The sequence below is a fragment of the Balearica regulorum genome, chromosome 2, assembly GCF_011004875.1.
Source record: "Balearica regulorum gibbericeps isolate bBalReg1 chromosome 2, bBalReg1.pri, whole genome shotgun sequence".
Lineage (NCBI taxonomy): Eukaryota > Metazoa > Chordata > Aves > Gruiformes > Gruidae > Balearica > Balearica regulorum.
Genome location: NC_046185.1, coordinates 9,100,692 through 9,125,001, shown reverse-complemented (window position 1 = coordinate 9,125,001; position 24,310 = coordinate 9,100,692). Strand labels below are relative to the sequence as shown.

The following is a 24,310-nucleotide window of genomic DNA, read 5'->3' as shown; positions in this document are numbered from 1 at the left end:
TGTATGTAAACCTTGATATCCTAAGTCTTAGAGATGGTCCCCTCTTTTCACAGCATAGGGTAGGCACACTCAAGACAGAGGAGCCTGAGGTCTTGCCTTGTTAATGAGCATGTCATTGGCTTATGTCTCTACGTAAGTGTGTAGCTAGTGGTATGACATCCATGATGCCCATGAGACCTGGAGCATCGGTGTAACTGAATGTGACCCGTGCCAAGTATTACTTCCAGGAGCAAGTCACTTGGGCATGGTCACTGGCTCATCCTTGTCCTGAGAACCAAAGAACTTCAGTGTCTTAAACCATGAACCACTTTTAGTCTTTTAGCTCAAGAATATATCCTCAACTTGGTAGGATGTCACAGAAGTCCAAACAAGGGAGAGGGATTCAAAGGCTGATAGGTTTCTCATAAAGGTCACACAGTCAGGACAGAAAAGTGAGTCACAAACGACTTTTCAGACATCAATTTGGCATTGCAACTTGCTTGTAGACTACAAACTGTCTCTTCTTGCCCTTTTATTAATGTAATACAAAGGAAGAAGGAAGCACATAGGCTGGGGGTATTTGTCTTTCAACTTTCTGTGAACTGAAGATGACACATCAACAGGGGGAACAGACCAAGAGAAGAGCCCGCTTCTCATTTTGGAAGGAATAGCAGAGTATCCAGCAGATGATAGTGGCACATAGTGAAGGAGCTCCTCTGAATAACAGTTTGCAGTAGTAGTGGGGAATTTATCGCAATGATCTGAATTGGTAGGGGAGCTGTATCTGACAACTCATCCGTAGTGCAATCAAAAATAAACAGGTTCATAATTCTCTGGTGCTCAAAAGGAGATGAGCTCCTATGTTTTGCTATGTTTGTAGAGCTGCTTCATGCAAAATGAAGTTTGGCTCTGGAGATGGCAGAAAAGGCTTTCAACACAAACTCACTCCAGCATTTTGAAGGATGGCATTTTTATATCCCACTGGAATATTCAGTAGAGAATAGGAAGAGAGGACCACAGAATCTGAAAATTCTGTTTAGGTCCAAGGGGAAATAAAATCAACATTATCCTACTATTTAGATGGTTTCTTTTGCAGGGATTGGTTGAATAAGAATTAACTGCCGGATTATCAAGTGTAGCTGAAAATACCCAATTGGCGTTAAGAGTCAGGAAGGCATTTAGTGGCATCAAACACCTATCCACCCCAGTAAGAACTACAGGCACCTAATGTGCTCAAATTTTTAAAAAATTATAGCTATGTGCATTTTTCAGTGCTCACATGCCTTTGGAAATCTTACCCTGGTTCAGTACAGGGGTTTAAGAGCATTAGACCTCTTAATAACAGCCCAGAAATGTCCGTAGCATTGGGATAAGTGACCAAGTTTTAGTACTGGTGTTTATAGTGCTAGGGGGCTGGGGGGTCTTGTATACCTTCAGTGTACCCATAAAACGTGCTATGCATGTTTTTCTTTTCCCCAGGCCCAAGTGCTTGCCAAGTAACAGCCGGTCAGGAGTTTCTAAAGGCTGTGAAACTCCTGTTGTCAGATCCAAGCGCCGTGTCTCAGCTCTCCAGCATTTACCTCCCGCAGTGCGTTGCTGACGGTGCCTGGAGGCAGGTGCAGTGCAGTGGCCCTCCTGAGCAAGCCTTTGAGTGGTACCAAAGGTGGATTGCAGAGAACAATGAAGGCAAACCCCTGCCCGTTGCTGATCTATTGAACATCATAACTGGATATAGAGAGGCGTCTTCTGAAGGCTTTTCAGCTTTTATTAAAGCTTTGTATGAGGCTGGGCACCAGAATGTCTTTCCAGTATTTACCACATATTCCTCCTTTGCTGATCTCCCACCTGAAGTGCTGGAAGGAAATGTCACCTATGCATCTGAGAACATTTTACTGGATCCATATACATTCTGGCAGCTTCTGAATGAGCAGCTGACCTATTACCCAGGACCCTATACTGATTTCAGTGCTCCATTAGGCCACTTTGAACTTCGTGATTGTTGGTGTGTTGATAGCAAAGGAAAGCAGCTGCAAGGAACAAAGGCAGAAGTGAACCAGGTCCCAGCATGTAAGTAACAGAATTTCTGGCACATAAGTAGCAGTGTTTCTGGTCTTTGCTTTTATACCACAACAGAAAAGTCCTTTCAAGTGCTGTGAAGTAGGAGACAATGATTTGTTGGAAAGATCATCAATACTGTCATTGTTGCTGGCCACCAGAGATGGGGTAGCTCATTTTTGGTAAATAAGTGGTGTCTCAGCTTTGGGAATAAGGAGGACTAAAGTTCCATATCAAGTTTGTGTAGATTTTATAATTTGGAATTTGGACATAAAATGCTTTTGCAGAAGATACTTAGCCAGATGGCAAAGGACACTTTGAAGTTAGAAACAGTGTGTGAAGAGTTGTATGGAAAATTCAGGATTACACTGTGATGTCAATAACTTTCAAGAATGCCTTAAAAAAGCGACAAGAGGAATTTTCTTTACTGTTTCTTACTATGCAGTCAGGAGTAACAGGTATCCACTAGAAGAAGACTTAGGCCAGCACTGAAGTTTGGTAAGCCCTCTGTCTAGACATCGCCACCAAAGCTGTTGGACTCTCTTTGAGGCTACTTCAGCATATGACTTATAAGTGTAGTCACTAAAACCATTCTCATCACATAGTAATTTTCCAACTGGGAGGAAGAGACAGGACAATGAATGGCAAACTTCCAAATGGGAAAGGAGTGCTGGAGATGCCAGTCCTGTGGGCAAATGGGGAATAGAGGGGACAAAGCAGATATTAGCAGAGAGTTATTTTAGCAGAGAAGCTTTCACTGAGCTGGTTTGGTGTGTTGAACTGCTGTGGCTGAGTCAGTAGATGTATGGAGAGGACAGGCCAAGTGTCAGCTGCTGCTCTGGACCCAAGGGATATACCTTCAGTTTCCTTTCTCATTCTCTTTTCTGATTATCCACGTTTTAATGACTGTTACTGAGAGGGGCAGTTCTGTAGAGACTTGTAATTCCGTTTGTAACCAATGATGAGGAAGTAACTTAAAATTATCAAGGCTGTGGCCCAAGACTTGGAGAATGTTTGGGTGATTCCTGGTACTCTTGGGCTCTTGTGGTTATATAGCTAAGCGTTGTCAAGTCTCATTTGCTTGCTTCGTTAAGCAATTCAAAACAAAGTAAGTGCAGGAGGAAGCAGAAGATGCTAATTAAAAGACCAGCTAGTTTTCACATGCAAATATTTATTTGATTTAGATGAAAGGCATTAAAATATCCTCTGCTTCTACAGGTCCTGGTATATGTGAAGGTGTGAAGCAGGAAGCCATGAAATTTATGGAGGAGGCAGAGCAGCTCATCCTAGCATCAAATAGTTCCCACTTTCCTTTCGGAGAAAGCTTCTTGATGGCAAAGGGAATACAGCTTACAGACAAAGACCTTCTACGTTCTGCTCAGCCCTACAGGACAGAGGCGGTGGTCTCTGAAGCGCTATTATCGGGCAGTGACTATGCTCTCCAGCTGGCTGCACAATCAGGTAGGTGAAAGAGATGAGAGATTAATTAAATGGATCAACGCCCAGGATCTGTGCTAGAGTATTCATGTCAAATGCAACTTTGCTGAAAAACAGATGCAACTCAGCAAGTGTAATTAATCAGTGTAATTAACCTGCCAACCCCAAAGCTGATTTGTCCACATGTATGACACGATGCATATATAAGATCTGGACACCTACCAGACTTTATGTACTTGCAGCATATGTTAAGTTGCCTTCTAAAGTACAGGGAACATTTAGGTGTTTGCGAACCCATGCATTTAAAATATCTTGCATAGGCCCCTAATAGCTTGCTTTTACTTATCATTTATAGTCTTGCATTTCTACTGGCGGAGGCACTTTACTTCAAAACGTTCTGCTGGGGAAGCAACGCAGCTGGGATTTCTCCCTTTCATCCCACAGTGTGATGGCCTGGGAAACTGGGAGCCAACTCAGTGCTATGAGAGCACAGGTGAGCAATACCTAATAAGATGCTCTGGGCTATCTGAACAAAGCAAAGCTAAGCAGAATTCTTTTAAAAAGATGGAAAACTTGTATTCTTGTAGCCAAAGTGGAGAGAGGTGAAGTGGTCCACAAGATGGGTGGAAAATTGACTGGAGTGAGGGACTCACTCACATGGCAGCTCATTTGGGCTCAAAAATCAGTCAATGGTCAGTTTTTCACTGCCAGTAGCATGCCTTGGGGGTGAATTTGGGGCTGGTATTGTTTAATGACCAGGACAATGCGATGGAGTGCACTCTCAGCAAGTTTGTGGATGGTACCAGATTGCTGGGAGTAGATGATACACCGCAAGATAGGGCTGCAATGGAAGAGTCTCACCAGAGCTGCTACGTTCCCATTCTCACCACTGCTGTCAAGTGTGGTCTACTTGTCTTTGGATGGCAGAGTTAACTGTGATTGTTACTTGCTGGGGTTAAGCCACGGCACTTAGATTTACTGACCACTTTCTATAGTGCTGGTGAGGATGAAAATCCTGCCAGTACTCAACAGAGTTAACAAGGAATGCTGCAGTGCAACATCTAAAATAAGGCTGCTTTTCTTCCCTGGCCAGGTCATTGCTGGTGCGTAGATGAGAGAGGACGTTATGTCATGGATTCCTTGGTCTCACGCTCAGCAGAACTTCCCAAGTGTCAGTTGGTTTTTCTTGCTAAATGTCTGTCTTTATCTGTTCTTACAAATATTAACATTTATTGAAAATTCTAGTATGATATGCATGAAGCAAGGCTTGTTTCTAACCATTGCAAGAAAAAAAAGTAATTTTATGCTTGTTTTGCTAATTCATTTCATTTCACTATGTGTGATTTTGGCTTGCATGATTTGAGAATGGATGCTCTACTGTTGGTGGTCCTGCTTGACCAGGGATGTTGGACCAGATGACCTCCAGAGGTCCCTTCCAGCCTCAACCATTCTGTGATTCTGTGCTTGTCGAACACTGATCAGAGATTCCCTGCCTGAGGCTGTAGCAGACCCTAACGGAGATGTGCAAAGGAGCTGGGGATGTATCCCTTTATCTAGCTCAGGTTTGAGAACCTGATTTTATTTTAACATGCATGTATGTTTTCCCTCTTACAGGCCAGACATCATGTCAACGGTCTCGAGCCAATGCCTTAATTTCCAGCTGGAGACAGAGCGGTTCAAAGCTGGATGCCTCCACAGCAGATCTGTTTGTCCCCTACTGCCTTGAGGTGATTTAACATGACTGCGGGAGGAAGAAACAAAACCTCCCTCGTTTTGCTTGCACCCTGCCAAAGACCCGTACGGTTTCAGTCTATACTCCCTAAGCATCCCTTGCGCATTCCTAGTAATCTGAAAGAAAAGGGTAAGAAAGACAAAACAAACAGCAGGCATCGCCCTGCCTAAGGCAGAATTTAAATGGTTTTGAGATGAAGAGTGGGAATAGGAAGCTCCGTCCCTGCCTGTGCTGCCCTCCTACAGGGTGGCTCTGCCTAGTCCTTTTGCAAAACTTAATTGACTGACATTTGGGAGGCTCCTTCTTCCTGAGCTGTGAATGTCAGGATGAGAGGGAGTTGGATGCAGGTATCCCAAAATAGGGTCTGTGATGCTCTCGAAACATGGCAGTGAGCAGGATGGAGCCCCGAAATGGGCAAAGAACAAACAATTCAAACAAAGATTATACCACAACTTCACCTCAATGGGCTTTCAGTCTGCATACTGCTTCTCTCAGGACCTGATCTGTGTATTAAATTAGGTAGACTGTATTTTAATATTTTGTGTTTCTTTTCAACCTGTTGTATTAATGGACAAATGTAAATATAATCAAATATTTTAGCCAACCTTTGATGTAGGATTGTGGTGTGTCTGTCTTAATATACGTTGCTCTGCAATGACATGTAATTCATTCTTTGTAGACAGGAGAATACGCTGTGCTACAGAGATCCGACACAGATATTTGGTGTGTAGTTCCTGTGTCAGGAGAAGTATTTCAGCGTGGCAGCAAAGATTCAGATGGCAGTCCTGAGTGTGAGTAATGCTTTACCCGCAGCCTCTGATGCTGGTGGCAATGCCTCACGCTTTGCAGCATATGTACTTTCCTTTTCTGAATGATGCCTGTGAAACACAGTAGGCTTACAGTTTAATTCCTCAGTGATGTGGTACGTACAAGGACATCAACATTGAAAGGGTATCTGAAAATAGTTATTCTTTACTTTCATAACACCAGAAATAAACCAGTCTAGACAAATTGATCAACAGGTATTTATGCATTTTGTTTTACCTTCCATTCCTTACCACCATAGAAAATTCTTTGGACTCATCAGTGAGTTTTCTAAGGCAGTGACCTGTGGGAACTGGTCCACATGCAGTCAGTCCATTTCACATGGTCCACAACTGCTCCATGGAATACAATTAGGTCTATGATACCTGTATCGTCTTAAAATAAAGACAGAGAACTGTTGAGGTCTCATAGGAAACGGTTGATCCAAAAAGTTAAAGAATCCCCTTGCTCATAGGAATTGGGGTGCCCTATTGGAGCCTGCGCCCTGGCTCTGCTCTTGGGAGCAGCACAAGCAGCCCAAGAGCCTATGGTTCTTCTACACTTGTTTCTTCAGTTCTTTAGTGATTTTCTGATTGCCATCTCCCATAGAAAATTTGGGAGAGTAATCTGCTGGCCTCAGGCAAACCCTCTCCTAGAACATCTGTAACAGAGGACATAATTAGTCAAGAGAGGATAGTGAGTTAGATGATAGAACTTTCAGCTGACCCAGCAAGTCTGCTGTCTTTTTCTTATGTTTGGCTAATGATAGAAGTCCATGAAGATCTGATGGAGCATAAGTAACTGCATGTTCACTGAGGAATTAATCGTGTAATCGTTCATTACACAGGTTTACAAGCTTGCTCTGACACTTGCAGATGAACAAAATTAGTAAGAACCAACTTTGTCTCAAGTTCGGATTGAACTTTTTGGGTCTTCTTGTTAGGGAGTGGTTCCGCACGCTCATGTCCCTGTTTTGTTTGTTTGTGGGAGACCATAAATATTACTGTTCCATGGTTATTTTATTTTTTTCAAGTTATGCAGGTATTAAAGTGGGATATTTTGACTATTTTAAAATGTAAATAATTGTATTCTTACATTTAAAATGACCTTGCTCAAAATTATTTATTAAAAAGGTTAATTTGATTTTTTAAAAATTAAAATATGAGCATCTAAATGATACACTATCAAATTTATAGCAAAAAAAAGATGTTAATGCAAAATAAATATCAGTATTTTTTTCCACTATTCTATTGATTATTGATCTATTCTATTGATCTATTTAATCTTTAGAAAAAAAGTGTGTTTCCTAGTGGAAGTAAAATTCCACATTTCTAAAATGATTCAAACTGTTTATGGCTTCATGATCACTCATCTTTCTTTCTTATACAAAAGTAGGCTGAAAGCACTGCTGTTAGTCTTTAAGAGAATTTTGTACATCAGTATAGTTCATTTCTGCAGATAATCATTTTGTTGTCTTCTGTTCCGTATCCTGCGATGAATTTCTCTCTTTAAAGGTCCTAGTTTCTGTAATATGCTGAAGAATAAAACCGTTTTACGAGAAGCTGGCAAAGGCTACATCCCACAGTGTGAAGGGGACAAGGGGACATTCTCACCTGTGCAGTGCAGCCAGGATCAAGAGAGCTGCTGGTGTGTCTTTGACAACGGAGAAGAGGTGCCGGGGACACGAGTAAGCGGAGGAAGACCTGCATGTGGAAGTGAGTTCTTTATAGACACTTTTACTCAAGCAATACGCTTATCTTTGTATTAGAGCAGATTTCAGGCACACCTGGGCATGATGTTCAGTTTTCTTCAAGTGCTTTGTCAGGGAGAAAGGAGAAGGGAATGGATCTTTGACTTTTCCTTATTCATAAAATTGGTTAAATCAAAGCAGTTGAGCTATTAAACTTAGCTAAAAAGTCAATCTGAATAGCTTGCTGCAAACTTGAACCTGTTCCAGTCTGAGCTGGCTCTGGGATTAAAAGCCATTCAACTGACTAAAATAAAATTTGAAAAATATATGCTTCTGCTATTCTGACCCTTGGCTTGTGACCAAATTGTGAAAAGGATGTGTGCCAAAACACTACATATTCACAGAGTATTTCCTGCATGACCAGAGCTGCGAAGCACTGCAATTCACTCATGGTTTCCAGTGAGATGTCCAAATGGGAGACATTTGGATAAATTTAATTTGCAATGGCCTTTATACATCTCCCCATCACTCAAGTGAAGCAAAACAAATTAAAATTTTTATAAAGCTATGTTCCAAGGTGTAACAATTAGTGGAAACTAGAGATGTAAAAAAGAAAACCTTCAATCAGTGCCTGCAGGACACTACTGTTTCCATGGTTCTTTTGTTTCTTTTAAATGAGAGCTGTTGGCAGATTTAGGAAGATGAGACCACATGATAAGAAATTGCTTCGGTTTCCTTTTGTGATTCTGCTATATAGAGCAACACATGCTCACCAACCAAATATCTGATTGTGTCAGCCCAACTGTCTGTAAGGCATTTTAATCAATTAGATAGCTCCTCAGCCAACTTGGAAGCCACCACCACCATCATTGTCTTTGAAGTCTCTTCTACCAGTAGAGAGCTATGCAGATGGGATTTTATGAGAAACCACAAGGATTGTATCTGATGAACTCCAGAGCTAGGGTGGTGTAGCCATGTAGGTATAGCAGTCCAGTAGAGCTTTCTAGCTCTTCAGAGAAGCAGAGCTGATCAGTCTCACAAGTACAGCACTGCTGCCATCCTATTTTCAGGTTATGGGCGAGTATCTCTGTGGGACACAGGGGGCTCTGTGACGTTTATTTTGTTTGGACCAGCTGGAGGAACTCAACGCGACACCCAGTACTCAGCAGTACGGATTGACTTTCCCATAGACTCTGAAGGTGAACAGAGAAAAGTGGAAGCGTTTCTAGTAGGCCGGAGAAAAGTCAGAACTAGTTGTTAATGTTAAGTCCTTGATATCTCCTTCTCTCCATGAAAGCTCATTCTCTAGGTTTCACCCTAAATTCCAAGGGAATTTATCAAATATGTTCTAAGGAGGGTGAGGGTGTAACCTGAGATATGCCTTTAAGATGATTTTACATTTTGTGTGCACATCTGATGTTTCTTGGGATCTTGTAAAGCTGTACTTTTCCTAGAGGAAATAGTGACTGAATGATTAATGACCTTTCTTTTTTAAAAGACTGAGCTGAGAGAGAGAACTACTTTGAAAATATAGTGGAAACTTGGCTTTACTGAAAGCTATTTGTTATTTTCTGCACAGAAATATGATTGAAATAATCTTTAATGATTTTCCTGGATTTTGAAATAGCAATGGAAATTTTTCATGCTAAACAACTTCGTTATTGTTAAGAATAAAGAAACAAAAGTTATTTTTCCCCTCATTCTATCCAGCCTTGTACGTCTAGGCCTGGGAACTATTAAAAATTGTTCAGGAAAAAGGGAAGGGAGTACTATCTCACTATCTTGGAGATCTTGTCTATCAGCAAAAAAGCTTGTGGTGGGAAAATATGATAAACTCCTCCAACATCAGAACAGACAGCTGTAAACAACAAGTAATAACTTCACAGTGCCCAGTGCATGCAATGAGGTTTTCATTACCTTAATCATTTCCATCAGAGGTAGAATCCAACTTTTTCTAGTTGACATGCACCAGAGGGATGATGCCATGTATCCTAGCAGTCCTCACACACATGTCCCATCCTCATGCCTACTTTCCACAGCTCTGAGTGGAGACAGAGGAGAGAAGGCATTCCAGAGAAGGTCCTGGAGACAGTATTTCCTTATGGAAATCTTTAGAAACACCTATGAAGAAGTTTCAATATTCAACTGGATTCTGATTCACTCCTACAGGACCGAGAAATTGGGGCAGAAACAGAAGAATGACAAAATGGTGCAGGCTCGATATTGATAGTAAATGAGATGACATCTGTAGAGGGTTAAATGAACAAATGACTGATTGCGAACTGAAACCTGCGAACCACACCAGGAAACCTTCCATCACACATGTTTTGAGGGCTGGTTATTTCCCTAGTTCATACACCAACTCTCATTGGAACAGACAGTAAAAGACTAAAGCAGCATGTGGCTGAGACTGGGTTTGACTTGCTGGATGTAGAAATGTGTTAGAGCAATAAAGAGACCACGGACTGTTTTTTATATACTTTGTATGAAGAGATATTAATGTAATTACACATAATGGTGGATGTAGTTTACAATGGTCAGGGTAAGTGTTACTGTCTCTTTTACAGTGATATCTCTGGGCCCTAAAATCTTGAGTGGTTTATTAAAAGTTTGTTAAGCAAGGATGCTGGGTTTCCACCTTTACTGAAAAAGAGACTGGATACAGAGTCAATGAGTGAAGAGAAGGAATGTAGCGGCCCCATTTACAGAGTTATTGCAGAAAAGATGCTATAAAGGAGACTTGGAAAAAATGCATTTGGCAATTCAGAGAGACAGATATGAAAGCTTTTATTTTGGCATTGTAATGTTCAGGGTTGGAAAACAAATATGTACTGTGCACACTGGATTCCAGATTCATCCTGCAGTGTTTTAAACTTTAACCGAAGTGGCTGCTAAGCTAAGGAATTAATCTCTGTATCTCCCTCAGAAGGGAAGAGAGAGGTTGCTCAGACCTGAACCATCAGCAGTGTTTGCCTTCCTCCAGTGACGGGTGGGTTGGGACTGATCTGAGCATTGGTATTTGGAAAATTATCTATATGTACCAAGCAAGTGAATCGTATGATATAAGAACATCTTTTTCTTTATATTTATTTCTAAGTGAGGAAGTTGTTTTTAATTCCTATGTTTTGTAGCTCTAGAACTCAGAAGTGTTTCATTATTACTAGATATATTCAGTAATTAGGTTGGGATTTGGCAAATATTGAGTGAAGCATTGGTTTGTACTGATAAGTAGAAATTAGTTATTGTAGCTAGCCTGCTATAATTTGTTACAGTGGGCTAGCAGGGTTGAAATGACTGTATTGATGTAGAGTGAGTTGACAGGGTAAACTTTGTGCTCAACTCCAAAGCTGTATGCTACAGTTAAGGACCTGCTGGGTCACCAGAAACATCCTGGTGCTGTTGAAGACAGCATAGTAATGAGCTCCTCATCTTAAAGTTTTCAAACTTCATTCTAAAAGGAATGGAGATTTTTTTGTTGTTGTTGTTTTGGCCCTACCTATTTCCACTGGATATCTTTTGTAAAGGTTTGTTCTGCTGATGGTTAGAAACCTCCTTCTCATTTCCTGCTTAAATTTATTCATGACTGTTTTAAACTTCTTAGAAACCATGCACGTAGCTTTCTGGACCCAATGCATTACCCATCAGAGTCAGTATGTGTATTTTCATCAGCTTTAGTAAACTCAACCATGATGACATCAACCCAGATCCAAGTTGAGATGAGTGGGAAATGCACAGGGTCTTGGTTTTCTCTGTTGATATGAGGGTTATGTGAACTTTTTACTAGAAGTGCTTCGTAGTATGCCACTAACGTATGCCCTTTCTCATGTGCCTAAAGGTGTGCAGTGTGCTCTGCCATTTGGTGCCTCATCTGTTCTCAACGGAGCTGTATTTTGTGAAAACATTTCTGGGCAAGCTTCAAGCGTTCAGCAGTGCCGGCTGGTGTGTCGCCAGGGCTTCCACAGTGCCGTTTCCAGCACGTCGTTTCAGTGTGATGTACAGCAGCGTCGATGGGTCTCGGCTGCCCCGCTCTATCAGGCCTGCCAGAGTATGTCTGAACTGCTGTGGGTTGGGAAGGGTGCAGAGCAATGTCAACAGATGTACAAAAATGCGCTTTCATCACAAAGCTACCGTGTGAATGGCAATCATAGGGCACAATGGTTAAATGGGATCTGCTGAATTAAGGTGAGGTAGATTAGTCCTGTCTTCTGCCATTTTCATCTCTGTTTCTTGGCTAGCTCCTATGCCAGAGACAGTCCCACTTTCTGTAATAATATAGCTATAAATAGTTATTCAATCTATATGCAGATTTTTCTTTGCAAGTTAAGAGATGCTGGCACCATGAAGTGATTCTGATGGAACCACTTAGTCTTGGAATAACAGATGAGCACCAGATGTTTGAATTTGGCAGAACTTAACTGTTTATTTGCATAATCAAGTCACTGTTACTTCTGCATCTTTCTGCAGCAGTCTGTTCTTTAGGATTATTATTGTCTTTCTTGGCTGACTTGTGGTATTTTTCAAATCATTTTTCTTTCAAGAAAAAACCCGGCACTTTAAATCTTGGGAGAATCAGTTATCTATTCAGTGTTCAGAGCTCATGTAATTGGATATTGATGTTGGTCTTTTCAATTATTTCAAACAGAGATACATTCTGATCAAAATGGCAATTTGTAGCAGTGCTGAACTTTGATGCAAAGTTCGGAGCTACTCTTCGTCTCCAAAATGGGTTAAACCCGTTCTGGAAACCACTGTGTTGACACATTTCCAGTTGTACCCCAGGTCTTCTATTCCAAATGTAAATGATTTTAAACTTTAAATTTCAGACTGAGACTTTTGTCTGTCTGTAATCATGTTTGCTAGGTTTTCATAGCACATTATGAAGTAACTTTCGTGTTTGCCGCATGGCAGTTGAATAACCGTAAGGCCAGAGAGGAGTGTGTGGCAATCTGATACAAGCTGCGGTTTAATGCAAGCTAAGGACTTCCCACAGTAATTTGTGTTTGAAATAATACAGCATGGTTTTAAGGACAGAACAAAAAATTCCCAACGCATCTGAAGGCGATTGAAAAAACTTCACGATAACGGAGAATTCACCACAACATTTAGTAATTTGTTCCAATGGATAATTACCCATGGTCTTTAACATCTTATTTCCTGTTCCTTATGTGTACACTTAGAGATTGTGGTTAAGTCAGGTCTTAAGTACTTTCTGATAAACTAAACAGATAGAGAGCTTTATGCCTTGCACAAAGAAGCAGGCTTTTGTGTCTCTCCCACCATTCTCCTTGGATGCTCTCCAGGCTTTCCCACGCTCACTAGCTCATTTTGGGAGTGAGGGATGGAACTGTGCTCCAGCAGTGACACTTGTAGTGGTGCAGTGAGGGTCTGTAGAGGAGGTGAATAAAGGACAGCTCTGCTGCTTCTCCAGGCTGGTGGGGTAAGACCCAGCTCCATTTGGAGGTGGCATGGCAACATCACCGTTGTGCTGAATCTGAGATAACAAACCCTCCATGAAGCCTGGGATCAGCGTAACTCCAGTGGAGACAAGAAAATTGCACCTTTTTTATTCTGGCTAAAAATTTGCTAAATAGATTTACATTTTGTGACTGATGAGCTCACAAGTTTCTCATGGGTTTGTGTGATTTGCGTCACTTTGGTTTGCTATCAAAAAATTGGAAGACCCTTGCAGATATCCGTGTCAACACCATTATTATGCAATCAAATTTATTCTTTCCTAAAGCTTGATTCCTAGTTAATTTGACAAGCTAGGTTTCTGAAAGCACATTTGAATTAGTATTAGTTGCTTTAACCATTTAATTCATTTTTAAATAGAAGTTCTTATATGATTGTGTCTGAGAGAAGCAGAGGTTGACAGGTCAATAATTTCTGTCTTCCTGTTTCTTTTTCAAGTATTGGCGTAATGTCAGCTTTCATCTAGTTCTCTGGAAATTCCTATCTGCCAAGGCTTATAAAAAAATCCTCATTAATGATCCGGATTGTTCCTTATCCTTCTGTGAGTTAGTGCTCCAATGTAAAATATCTCATTATTATATAACTGTATCACCTGGCTTTTTCTCTAATGCACAACATATATATTTATCAAGCATGTCTCTTGCTGTTTGTTATTTCCTACAAACAACTCTACTGCTTTCACCTAGAAATGGGGAGTTGCTATTGATGCAAGATCAAAATGCCAAATCAATGTTGTCTTTTCTGAAAGTAACTTTGAAAGTGAGTTTCCACATTAAATAGTGAGGCTACTAAATGTGCTTTCTACTTATTTTTTAGAGCTCCAATTACTTCAGACTGTCCAAGCTCAAACACACTTTCAACTGCTACTGCCTCCTGAGAAGACTTGTAGTTCTGACTACTCTGGATTACTCCAGGCATTCCAGATATTTATTTTAGATGAGTTGAAGGCTCGTGGTTTGTGTCACCTCCAGGTAATTTCAATTCCTTATTCTCTGCTATTCAGTGGTTGGTTTTGTTTTGGGTTTGGTTTTTGGGTTTTTTAATAAAATAAAAAAAAGAGTGAGATACAAAGTAGAACTTTGCCTGTTTGAGTGAGGTGGAAGACCTGAAAATGCCCTGAAATCTGTTAAGATTGCCAGCACCCACATATGGATAGCTGGGAAAATAAGATATTTAGTCTCACTGACCCCAAGTCAGCAGATTAGCTTACCTGTAGGCACAGAAGTCATATTACATCGGTCTAATATTTATTAAAAATATATTGTAATGGAAGAGAACCATTTGACTATTCTTACAGTGAGTAAATGACCTGCTAAAATTATCTCTTCCTACTTTTACTTCTGTGTTTACAGGCTCTTTTGAAAATGTTGCCTTCGAGCATAGCACAATGCAACTGAATAGGGAAAGGCAAGAACTAGAAGATTCTCAGGTTCACTAACTGTGGTTTCATTTAATTTTGAATTCGAGGTAAATGCATTTGGAAATACCAGCTCGGTTTCTGTCTGTGATGATTCCACTGTCTATGTCGAATGCCTGAGCATGGACCGCCTGGGGGTGAATGTCACGTGGAGGACTCAGCTGGAAAACATCCCAGCAGCTTCTCTCCCTGACTTACATGATATTGGTAATTTTTTCTTCCTCTGAGGTTTCTGTGAATTAAGCCTACTTTGCTTTTAATTGTTTTGCTTCCCTGTGCTCTTAGGAGGCACTAACAATGTAGTATAAATGCGCCCAGAAAGAGTCTTTATAATGCTGGAGTTGTATTTTTGAGCTTTTGGTGTTGATATATTTATCTTTTCAGGCTGTGGCTGCACTGTGGAAAGGAGCTATAATTGAATGTTTCTTTCAGATAGGACTGCGTCTCCCAGCTTCTTTGAGATGATTGGAATTTACTTTATCGGGCATGAGCTCAACCGTCCCAGATGTTAATTTCCATTGGGCAGTGGTGGAAAAGATTGTGTTCCTTATTGAGTTGGACTTGTAATCATGTTTGCTAGGTTTAAAAATGTTTGCTAGTTCTAAAAATAGAACTGATTTCTCCCAAGGTTTTTTTTTCCATTTCTTTCTTTTTTGCTCCTTATCTTTTTCTATTTGTTATATATTATTATATATTTGACACAAAAGAATGATCCTTACCTCAGAAGTCCTAAAGGAGTTACACAGAGAGCACAGACTGGTAGATCTTTGCTGTGGTTTCCAAGTGAGTTAGGGATGGTGTAAGGAACTTCTTTCAAAGAAGTCAGTGTTCCCTTTAAAAAAAAAGGTGTAAAGGCATATTCTAAGTATAAATGCCCTCTGTGCCAGCTTGTCTTCAGATTTACTGCCTTGCAATGGCATTCCCAGAACTAAATAATTCTGTCTGCACATGTCCTTCCCTCTAACTTTGGGACTTGGAGAAGTGTGCCCTACAGCAGTGTTTGCCTGATCAGAACCGAGTTCAAAGGCCTTCAGGACACAGAAGGTGGCTGCAGCAGTCGTGTGGTTCCTGGTTTGCAGTCTGTTTATGTTTACATCTATTACATTGCTCCAGATTATAAGGGAAACTTGAATATTCAAGCAGTTTGCAGAAGGTGGATCAAAGTACAAATGTGTATGGTTTTACATTAAACTTTATTTTTGAAAGTCTTTGAGGGCATTACATTTTTTACCCTCTCCACACTATAATTTCCCCATAGTACTAAAATTGCTTTTCAGGGAATGACTATGGTTTCAGAAGAGGCAGTATGAGCCTAGTCTGGGGAGATCAGACAACTGGGAACCTGCTCTCTACCTTCTAAGGCAGCTTTGGGTCTTTCTGTTTGAGGTGTTCGCTAGGCTATTTACACACAGTGAGCAAATTGGTTCTCTGATTTGAAAGTCTACATTACTAAAATAGCTTTGTTCTTTTCCTGGCTTCTTTACAGGTAAATGAGAAGTCTTGCTTTTTGTTTTCTCCTGTGAAGTAACTGAGAAAAAAACCCGCTAAACAGAAGCGTAGCATGCATATGTTCCCAATGGAGAGCCTCAAACCTAAATCACTCACGAATGCTTCATTACTTCTTTTTTTTTTTTGCCGATATTTTCATGTACTAAAATCCGAGGCTGTGCAGATCCCTTCCTGGAGGATCTTACGCCATTTGGCTTTGTAGCTTAGGCCTCAGCTCTAAAATAGTGAGGAACATTTGCAGCAACTTCTCTCTTTTCTGTTCAACAGGCAAAAATACTAATGATTATAAAAATGAGCTTTTGGTGGATGAACATACAGTAAACAGTTCCAATCAGTGAGACTGGAGAAAATAAATCCCTACTCTATACAACTGATATTTTAAGCTGTGCCTTTGTGCTCTGTATTTTCCTTACAGGAAAAAAATAACAGTAATATTTTTATTTCTCTTTTCTCTCACTTTTTCATTGGTCAATATAAACTCTAAGTAATAATATGATCCCGTTCATGCTGAAATTATAGTTTCATTCAACAGGAGCAAATCCTAAATCAGACTTCTTCCCACTGCACTACACAAGATGTAACTATTTGCAGGTTATTTCTGTATGTGAAAAAAGCTATTGTTGTCCCAGAATCCAGGTCTCTAAAGGTATACCAAGCCCTGGAGAAATGCTTAGTAAGAATTTCCAGTAAATCTAACAAAGCATGAGATGTGTAGTAGCTTAAATTGTCAAAACCGTGCAGCAAAATGGGAGCAAAACCAGGAAGCGCATTGTATCTGCCATGCTTTAGAGCATGCTCAAGGTCCCGGGAAGCTCGTCTTGGTCCAGAAGCCAGGTCCCATGTCAGCAGGGAAGCGTGGTCCCAAGCTGGCCAGCCTTGCTGGCAGGGTCGGACCAAGGCAGCTTGTGTAAGATGTTACCGCAAGCCTGTGGCTGACATGTCTGTCAGGCACTGAATTATTCTCTGTTGACGTGTTATAGGATGTACCTGTCTATTTGCAATGCGTGAAGATGTATACTGCAGTTAAACGCTTATATACTCTGAATGTAAAGGATACTCCATAGGCATGGATACATAATGTGGTCATAGGTCATATTTAATGATAATGTTAAGAACTTTTCAGCACAGGGAACCATTTTAGACTAAAGGAAATTCAACATACCAAAGTGGGTTGTTACTGGTTTGACTGCTTCTTTTCTACACGTGAATTCCTTCCAGCTGTCAATTCAAGGATATTTTTAATTCTGCTACAGCTAGTCACTAGACAATTCGGAAGGATATTTGCTTGAATAAAAGGCTAATCTGCTTATTCCTGCTTTCAATTATGAGACAATTTCTGGCAGAACATTTGCAAAGTGTTGTTGTTTATGTGGTGATCTCCAATTACTTCCTTCCAAGTATCATTTTTGGCCTGGGGCTGAACAAAACTCAGCACTATTTTTGTTGATATTAGTATGTGTCAGTGCAGTAGGATAGGTTGCTCAAATCTGGAGGAAGTAGAGCATTGCGAATATGAGGACACAACTGCCAGCTTTAACATGAGGTCCATTTGCTTTAGCCCATAATTGTAACAACCTCATGTCCCTCCTCTGCAAGGGGGAAACAACATCTACATGACAGCAATCGGCTATGGACCAACATTTGGGAGGAAAGGGCACCTACTCTTTCAGTGTTAAAGGTCTAGGATGATCTTTCAGAAAAAGCATCGTACGCCTGCGGTCCGTTCAGCACGCCAGGAGGGCAGCGCTGTGTCACCGGAGCCTGTACCTGACTGTGAAATTTTCTCCCCGCACGACTGAGAAGCCACCCCTGGGCTACAGTGCAACGTTAGGAAACTCAGCATGTGAGAAGGCAGCAGTACCCTCAGCTATATGCCTTGGACACGTCACAGAATAATAATCTTTGTACAGCGTGTGATCTGTAACATTCCTCACACTCTGTGTGTATAACATCCTCTCTGTGAAAATTCAGTGTCCAAGGTCATTGGTGTACCCACAAAAGTCAAAGTATGTACCACATAAAACTTCCAGTTTGCTGGGTGGATGGGCTGCCCATCACCTGTAGCTGCAGGAGATCCTTGTCTTGCGAATTTGAAGCAGTAAACCACACCGACATTTCATTCAATGCCATACAGCCTGCAGGGATAAACAGAATGTGACAGCAAACAAAATCCGCTGGCAATGCTGTTCTTTAGTACTTCTGGTCCAACCAAACTGGGGAATTTGCTCTTGATTGAGCACTGGAGATTGTCCTTGCACAAGTCATCAGAAGGGAAGCTGTGTGCACAACTAATATAGAGAGTAGGAAAGGTACGCACTGTTTTCCAGCTTTAGACGCCAGATTCAGCAATTGTGAAGACCGTGTCTGTTGCAGAGGTGGATATGTTGAATTTCAGTAGTGCAATGGAAGGTGATTATTATATTGTAACAGATGCTGGCCTTCAAAAGCAAACCAACAAAATGCTGGAAAAGAAGCAAATGATACCCATTGAAAAAAACAGGAATAAATTAAATCTGAATGTCAGATAAACCTGGTTTTCATCTGCTGAATTTTTGTAACTAAGAAATCAATTTTTGTTCTCTGCTTTAGTTTTTGAATATGCCTTTTGGGTTTTTTTTGTTGGTGGTGTTTCAGGTTTTTTTCCTGTTTATTTAACATCCTCTACATATATTGAGATTAGAATTTTAATCTGATAAACACTGTACAGATTCATTCTTGTCTGCTGTTTGCTAACATGCTTGTATGTCTGTATCTGCCTATGTTTTTAAGTTAAAGTTCCTCAGTTTCTGTATGGCCATCCATTCCCATACTGGAAATCTCTTTCATGCTATTTTCTTGTATTTTTTCCCCATTTAGAAAATGCAATTGTTGGAAAAAATCTGATTGGAGCATTTATAAAAGAGATTAAGGATGGTGGTTTTCTGCTGCATTTGGACTCCAAGCAATTCCTAGGAGATTCTTTTGTTGATTTTCCCTGGGATGAAGAGTTTGATCTGTCTCCGAGAGTGCAGCTAGGATGTAGAAGTGGGTTTCGAAGAACTTCATCCCTTGGGAAAGCAGTCCCAAATTCACAAGGATGTGGTATGTCTCAGTTTAGCTTTCCCTTCTTTGATGCTGTTGTTAGGAATTGGTATCAAGCTAAAGTTAGAAAATCATCAGCGAGCTTCTGTTTATGGTTAATCTGTGAAAGGCGTGAAGCACCAACATGAATGACAGATCTGAGGGGAGATGGGAATTAGTGCTTTCCTTACTTTTCAGTCCTTGTGTTGAACCAATGATTTGGAAATAGGCATCATGGCACTGTCATAGTATAGAAGATTTTGCAAACATTTTGGGGGATTTTTTTAGATCTGTTTGGTATTAGAAGGTCTTTCTGTAATCTACATGATCATTAATAAGAAGATTTCACAACGATAATGGATACGGAGCTTCAGATGATGATACATTACCCACAATAGAAACCTAGACACATAAAAGGCAAAAGTCCTAAAATTGTGAATTCCTGGGGCAAGTCCAGCCAGCTCACATGGAAGCTTTCTTGGTGTTGGCCAACACCGAGACCTGATTACACTTCTGCCCTCTTTTCATCTTCTTTCCTTCTGTTTAGTCTGCTTCCCTGGAACGACTGCTTTTCTGTCAACATCCTGCTTAGGGCTGCCAAACCTACCTTTTCAACAGGTCCCCGTGGCTGTGTCTAGCGCTCCTGTGTGCCAGGTCACGCTGCCAAAGAGCCTTTGCCTGAACAGTCCCGCTCTCGTTTCTATCAATATCAGCCCTCCTACAGCGCAACCCCCATTGTTCTCCTTGGCCCACTTAGCCTCAGTGAGTCCATGTCTGTCTTATGCCAGTTTGGGATGTATTCACTATGTCTATCCTTTTTTTCTTTTTTTTTTTTTTTTGGGGGGGGGGCAGGGGGGAAACAGAGGAGGGATGTACCACTTCTAAGTATAAGATCACCAGTAGCAAGTACTGGATAAGTTTTCCAAAATGGGGAATATTTTCAGATGGGAAAATTTCAACACTCTGGAGCTTAAGTTAGAGACCCTAAGAGTGAATCAAAATACATGAAAACAGCTTAGCTCCCTGCTTGGTATGGTGTTACTCTTCGGTTTAGGAGAGATTTCTAATGCCTGGTGAAAGGCTTCAAAGTAATCAAGAGATGAATCAATTTTGAGCTGCTGCAGTTTCCAGCTTGGATCTTTAAGGGTAAGTTGACTGCAGTTTCAGTTCATCTCCATAGTCTGAAACACTTCAGATATTGGTTATTTAAATACACCATGCAGAAAAAAGATTAATTCCTACTGAGAATCCAGACTCTGTAACAACTTGCAGTTACTTCACAAGATGTACTCTTGGACTGATTAAATGTATCATTAGTTATTAAGTAGAGTCCATCACTTAAACCAGAAGAACTTACAAAGAATTGCATCTTTCTGCCAAATATTTCCTACCAGGGATAAAGGCCTTGAGGAAGCAGTGAATTGATTTGCTTTGGAAGTTAGTCCATACATATTTGAACCAGCTAGCTGTAGAAAAAGGCACTCAGCAGAACAGACATCATAGAGATGTGGAGAGGAGATAGTTTCTGCTCCAGCTTTTTGCAGAGATTTTATATTCTAAGACGTCGTGGCAGACACACTGCTGGACCCTGGTTTATATAGTAGGACTGTCTATTTTATTCTAAACAGGAGATTTAGGAATTCAGTTTCTGATTCCTCTAAGACAGATATATATTTAGTTTTACTTTGCATTATGAATATATTCTGGTCATTTATCCTTCTGGGTCTGTTTCCCTACTAGTAATAGGGATTAGTAATAAGTAGTTATCACCTGTGATTACAGAAATCAAAGTTCTGTGAGGGTGATAGGGATTCTTTCTTCATTCTTTTCCCTTTCCTGTTCCACCTTGTTGTTGAAATACAAATTGTCTTTTCAGAACCTGATCTTACTGATTTGTTTTTATTTCACTGTGACATTTCCCATTGCTTCAGGAAGCATTAACAGCTCTTAGTAGCAGCAGCTTTCTTGTGTGCTTAATAAACCTAACATTTTTCATTTAGGAACGTGCAGCTTGTGCGAGCCTACCTCTTCATCTCTCATGTATTTTCCCTACAGTCATCTGTTTCTTTAGGTTTGCATCTATTGTAGCTTTGTTTCATGTTTTTCTGCCTGTAAAATGGGTAACTGTCATAGTTTAACCTCAGCCAGTAACTGGGCACCACACAGCTGCTCGTTTACACACCCCATCCCACCAAGGGCTTGGAGAAGAGAATGGAGAAAAACTCATGGGTTGAGATAAAGACAATTTAATAGGATAACAAATGAAGAATATAACAATAACGATAATAAAGCAACAGATGCACAAATGCAATTGCTCACCACATGCAAAAGGGAAAAAACCAACCTGATGCCCAGTCTGTTTCTGAGCAGCAATCCCACCTCCCAGCTAGCTCCCCAGTTATACCCGGAGCATGACGTTCCATGGCAGGGAATATCCCTTGGGCCAGTCTGGGTCAGCTGTCCTGGCTCTGCTCTCCCAGCTCCTTGTGCACCTGGCAGGGTGTGGGAAGCTGAAGAGTCCTTGACTTTGTGTAGGCACTGCAACTACCCAGCAACAGCTAAAAATATCAGTGTGTTATCAACATTATTCTCACCCTAAATCCAAAACACAGCACTATACCAGCTACTAGAAAGAGAATTAATTCTATCTCAGCTGAAACCAGGACAATAACATTTATCATGTGTTACGTTTTCTTCTGTGACATTTTTTCTTTGTCTCAGTCTTATACTGAGTTACTTTACCCCACAGCTATTTATGAATAGAATTCCTTAAGAGTCTGAGGTAACAGTTTTATTTTAGCTAAATTTTAAAGGGACAAAACCCACTTTCTTTGCTAAGGTGAGAGTCAAAAAGAAGAGAGTTGGAAACTGTCCAGAAGGTAGCTTTATGAACTCAACCCCTTTCCCCCCATTTATTTCAGGAGAAAGCCCGAAGACTGTTTGTGAGTTATATTTGTTTTATTATATGTTTTTATATAAAGCAATTCTGTCAGAGTTGCTTTGAGCAGAGCATAACCCAAATCAAATTGCTAGACTTATAGCTGAGCTGGCAGCTCCAAGCTTCATTTGTAATAATCTGGATCAGGGATCTGATATCCCGAAGTTTTCTGCTATCCTGGAGGGAGGAAAGAGAAGTGCAAACATTGAGTAACGATCAGGTGTTATAAGTCTTTAAGCATGTTTAGTGCAGTGAGAGCTGGTCTTTAGCAAAAGGAGGCTCCTGTGAACCCCTGAGCAGAGTTGCCTTGTGTTTCCTCAGTGAGTTGTTCTTTAGCCTGGAAATTGCTACAAAGCATGTTGTTCCCCTGGTACACAGAAGCCCAAGTCTGGTTAGAAGTGAGGCCAGGTTACAAATCTGATGTGCAGGAGCAAGGGATTCAATCTGGGTGTTTAAATTTAAATTTTAGTTTATTATTTTATTTATTGTTTCCTATTCTAGGAACACAAATTTTGGGCCCAGTGCTAACGCTTAGCTCTGAGATTTTGACTCAAGGCTGTTGTCTAGTTTCCTACATTGTTAAAACATATGAATGTTAAAGCTTGAAAGAAGTACAATATGATGGTTTGTCTGACTTCTAGACTTAAACTTAACCTCTCTGTGATTGTGTCAAGTGTAACCTATAGCTGAAATGACACGTGCCTTCAAGAGTTATAGCGTCTAGAAAACATACAACTGCACCAACATTTTTTGCTGTTCTTTGTGCCCTTTTTTGAATCTAATGTGTGAGGCAAAAGGCAATTTTATTTGCTTGAAATGTGGTTGGAGACACAGACGTTATTTCCACATAATGACTGTAACTACAAAAAAAAAGGAAGATGCTTTGAAAAGCTTAATTTGTTCCTTTTTAAACTTTAATTGCTTAATTAGTCTCCTTCATCCTTTCCATTTTGTCTTCAATTTAGGCATGGATTACTCATTTCAATTTCTACTATTGTTCATTTGCCAAGAGTATGATTCTTTCTGCATGTGTTGGAAAATGTCTTTAAAATCTATCAGACACTCTTGTGTATTAAATAATATGCATGAAAAAGGAGAATTATGTCTGATCCAGGATTTTTTGGTTCTGTAATTCGTTTTAGATATGTGTTATACCTAGAGCAATTGCATTGATACGTACTTGGGAGGAAACTTTCAGTCTCAGAGTTGTGTCATCCTAGACTTTCCCATTAGATCATTTAGAACAGATGAAGGAAGATATGATCATTTTTAGACTATATGTCTTTTTAGTCTATTATAATTTAGATGCTCCTATAAGTTTAATTAATTTACATTCCAGTGTGTTGGCCAGAACAGCAATTCATCATATGAGTTGTAGTGGGGATGGCCAATTTTCCATTACTGCTTGTCTCTCATAAAAGCTTAAACTGCTGTCAAGACATAGGGCAAAAACAGAAATGAAGATTTGCACATTGTCAAAGTCCCAAAATATACATTTGATAGTGTTTTGAAGGAACTCTACATCTGGAAAGCAGCTGTGAAATAACAAGTAAAGGTATTGTCCTGCAAATGTGTCTGCAACTCTTCTGCTTTAATGTTCATTCGAATAATCTGGAAGGAAAAGACAGTATTTCATGATCTCCCAGAAGACAAAGAATTTTCTTTGTAATATGCAACAGGTCAGGTGGAAATATTACTCCTTGTTTGTTCTGAAAATTATATATATACAGACTAAGAATATTTTTTTTGGTTGGTATTTGGGTTGTCATATGCACAACTAGTAACTTTTAATCCAGCCATTTCTGTTTAGTTTGGAAGTGCTTACCAAAAATTTCATTACCAGGAATTCTGAATGAAAGGGTTACCATATGGTGGGTTTCTGGATGATGTTTTTGGAGTTCCTACTCCCAGGAGTCTTCCTGTTTCTGTCTGTAGTGTTTGTAGAAGTTACTCTGTTTGTAGCTTTTATTTCTTTGTTTTCTTTCACAACCTATCCACAAAGTGCATTATCTTATTACAAATGGATTTGACAAATGGAAATCAGGCCTGGACTTGGCATTTCCAAAGAGCTTGATGTGCACTAACTCAAGAACATTTTTAGTGTGATCTGAGAAAAGATGATGATGGTCTATATTCCAGCCATTGGTGAGATTAATGAATATTTAGGGAGCATTTTCTTGCATTATCCCACTTAGAAATATGTATATTAAGAGCTTG

General features: G+C 40.2%; 1 protein-coding gene across 1 annotated transcript in view; it reads left to right on the top strand.

Annotated features, from left to right (window-relative positions):
• TG (thyroglobulin) overlaps nt 1–24,310 on the top strand; it is a 170,703-nt gene that overhangs the window by 24,512 nt on the left and 121,881 nt on the right. The window contains exons 11-21 of the mRNA XM_075743291.1: nt 1,459–2,046; nt 3,253–3,495; nt 3,827–3,964; nt 4,565–4,642; nt 5,086–5,198; nt 5,883–5,994; nt 7,522–7,722; nt 11,533–11,742; nt 13,986–14,140; nt 14,637–14,793; nt 18,952–19,176. Of these exons, the coding sequence (XP_075599406.1) occupies nt 1,459–2,046; nt 3,253–3,495; nt 3,827–3,964; nt 4,565–4,642; nt 5,086–5,198; nt 5,883–5,994; nt 7,522–7,722; nt 11,533–11,742; nt 13,986–14,140; nt 14,637–14,793; nt 18,952–19,176 (2,220 nt within the window). The remainder of the gene's footprint in view (nt 1–1,458; nt 2,047–3,252; nt 3,496–3,826; nt 3,965–4,564; nt 4,643–5,085; nt 5,199–5,882; nt 5,995–7,521; nt 7,723–11,532; nt 11,743–13,985; nt 14,141–14,636; nt 14,794–18,951; nt 19,177–24,310) is intronic.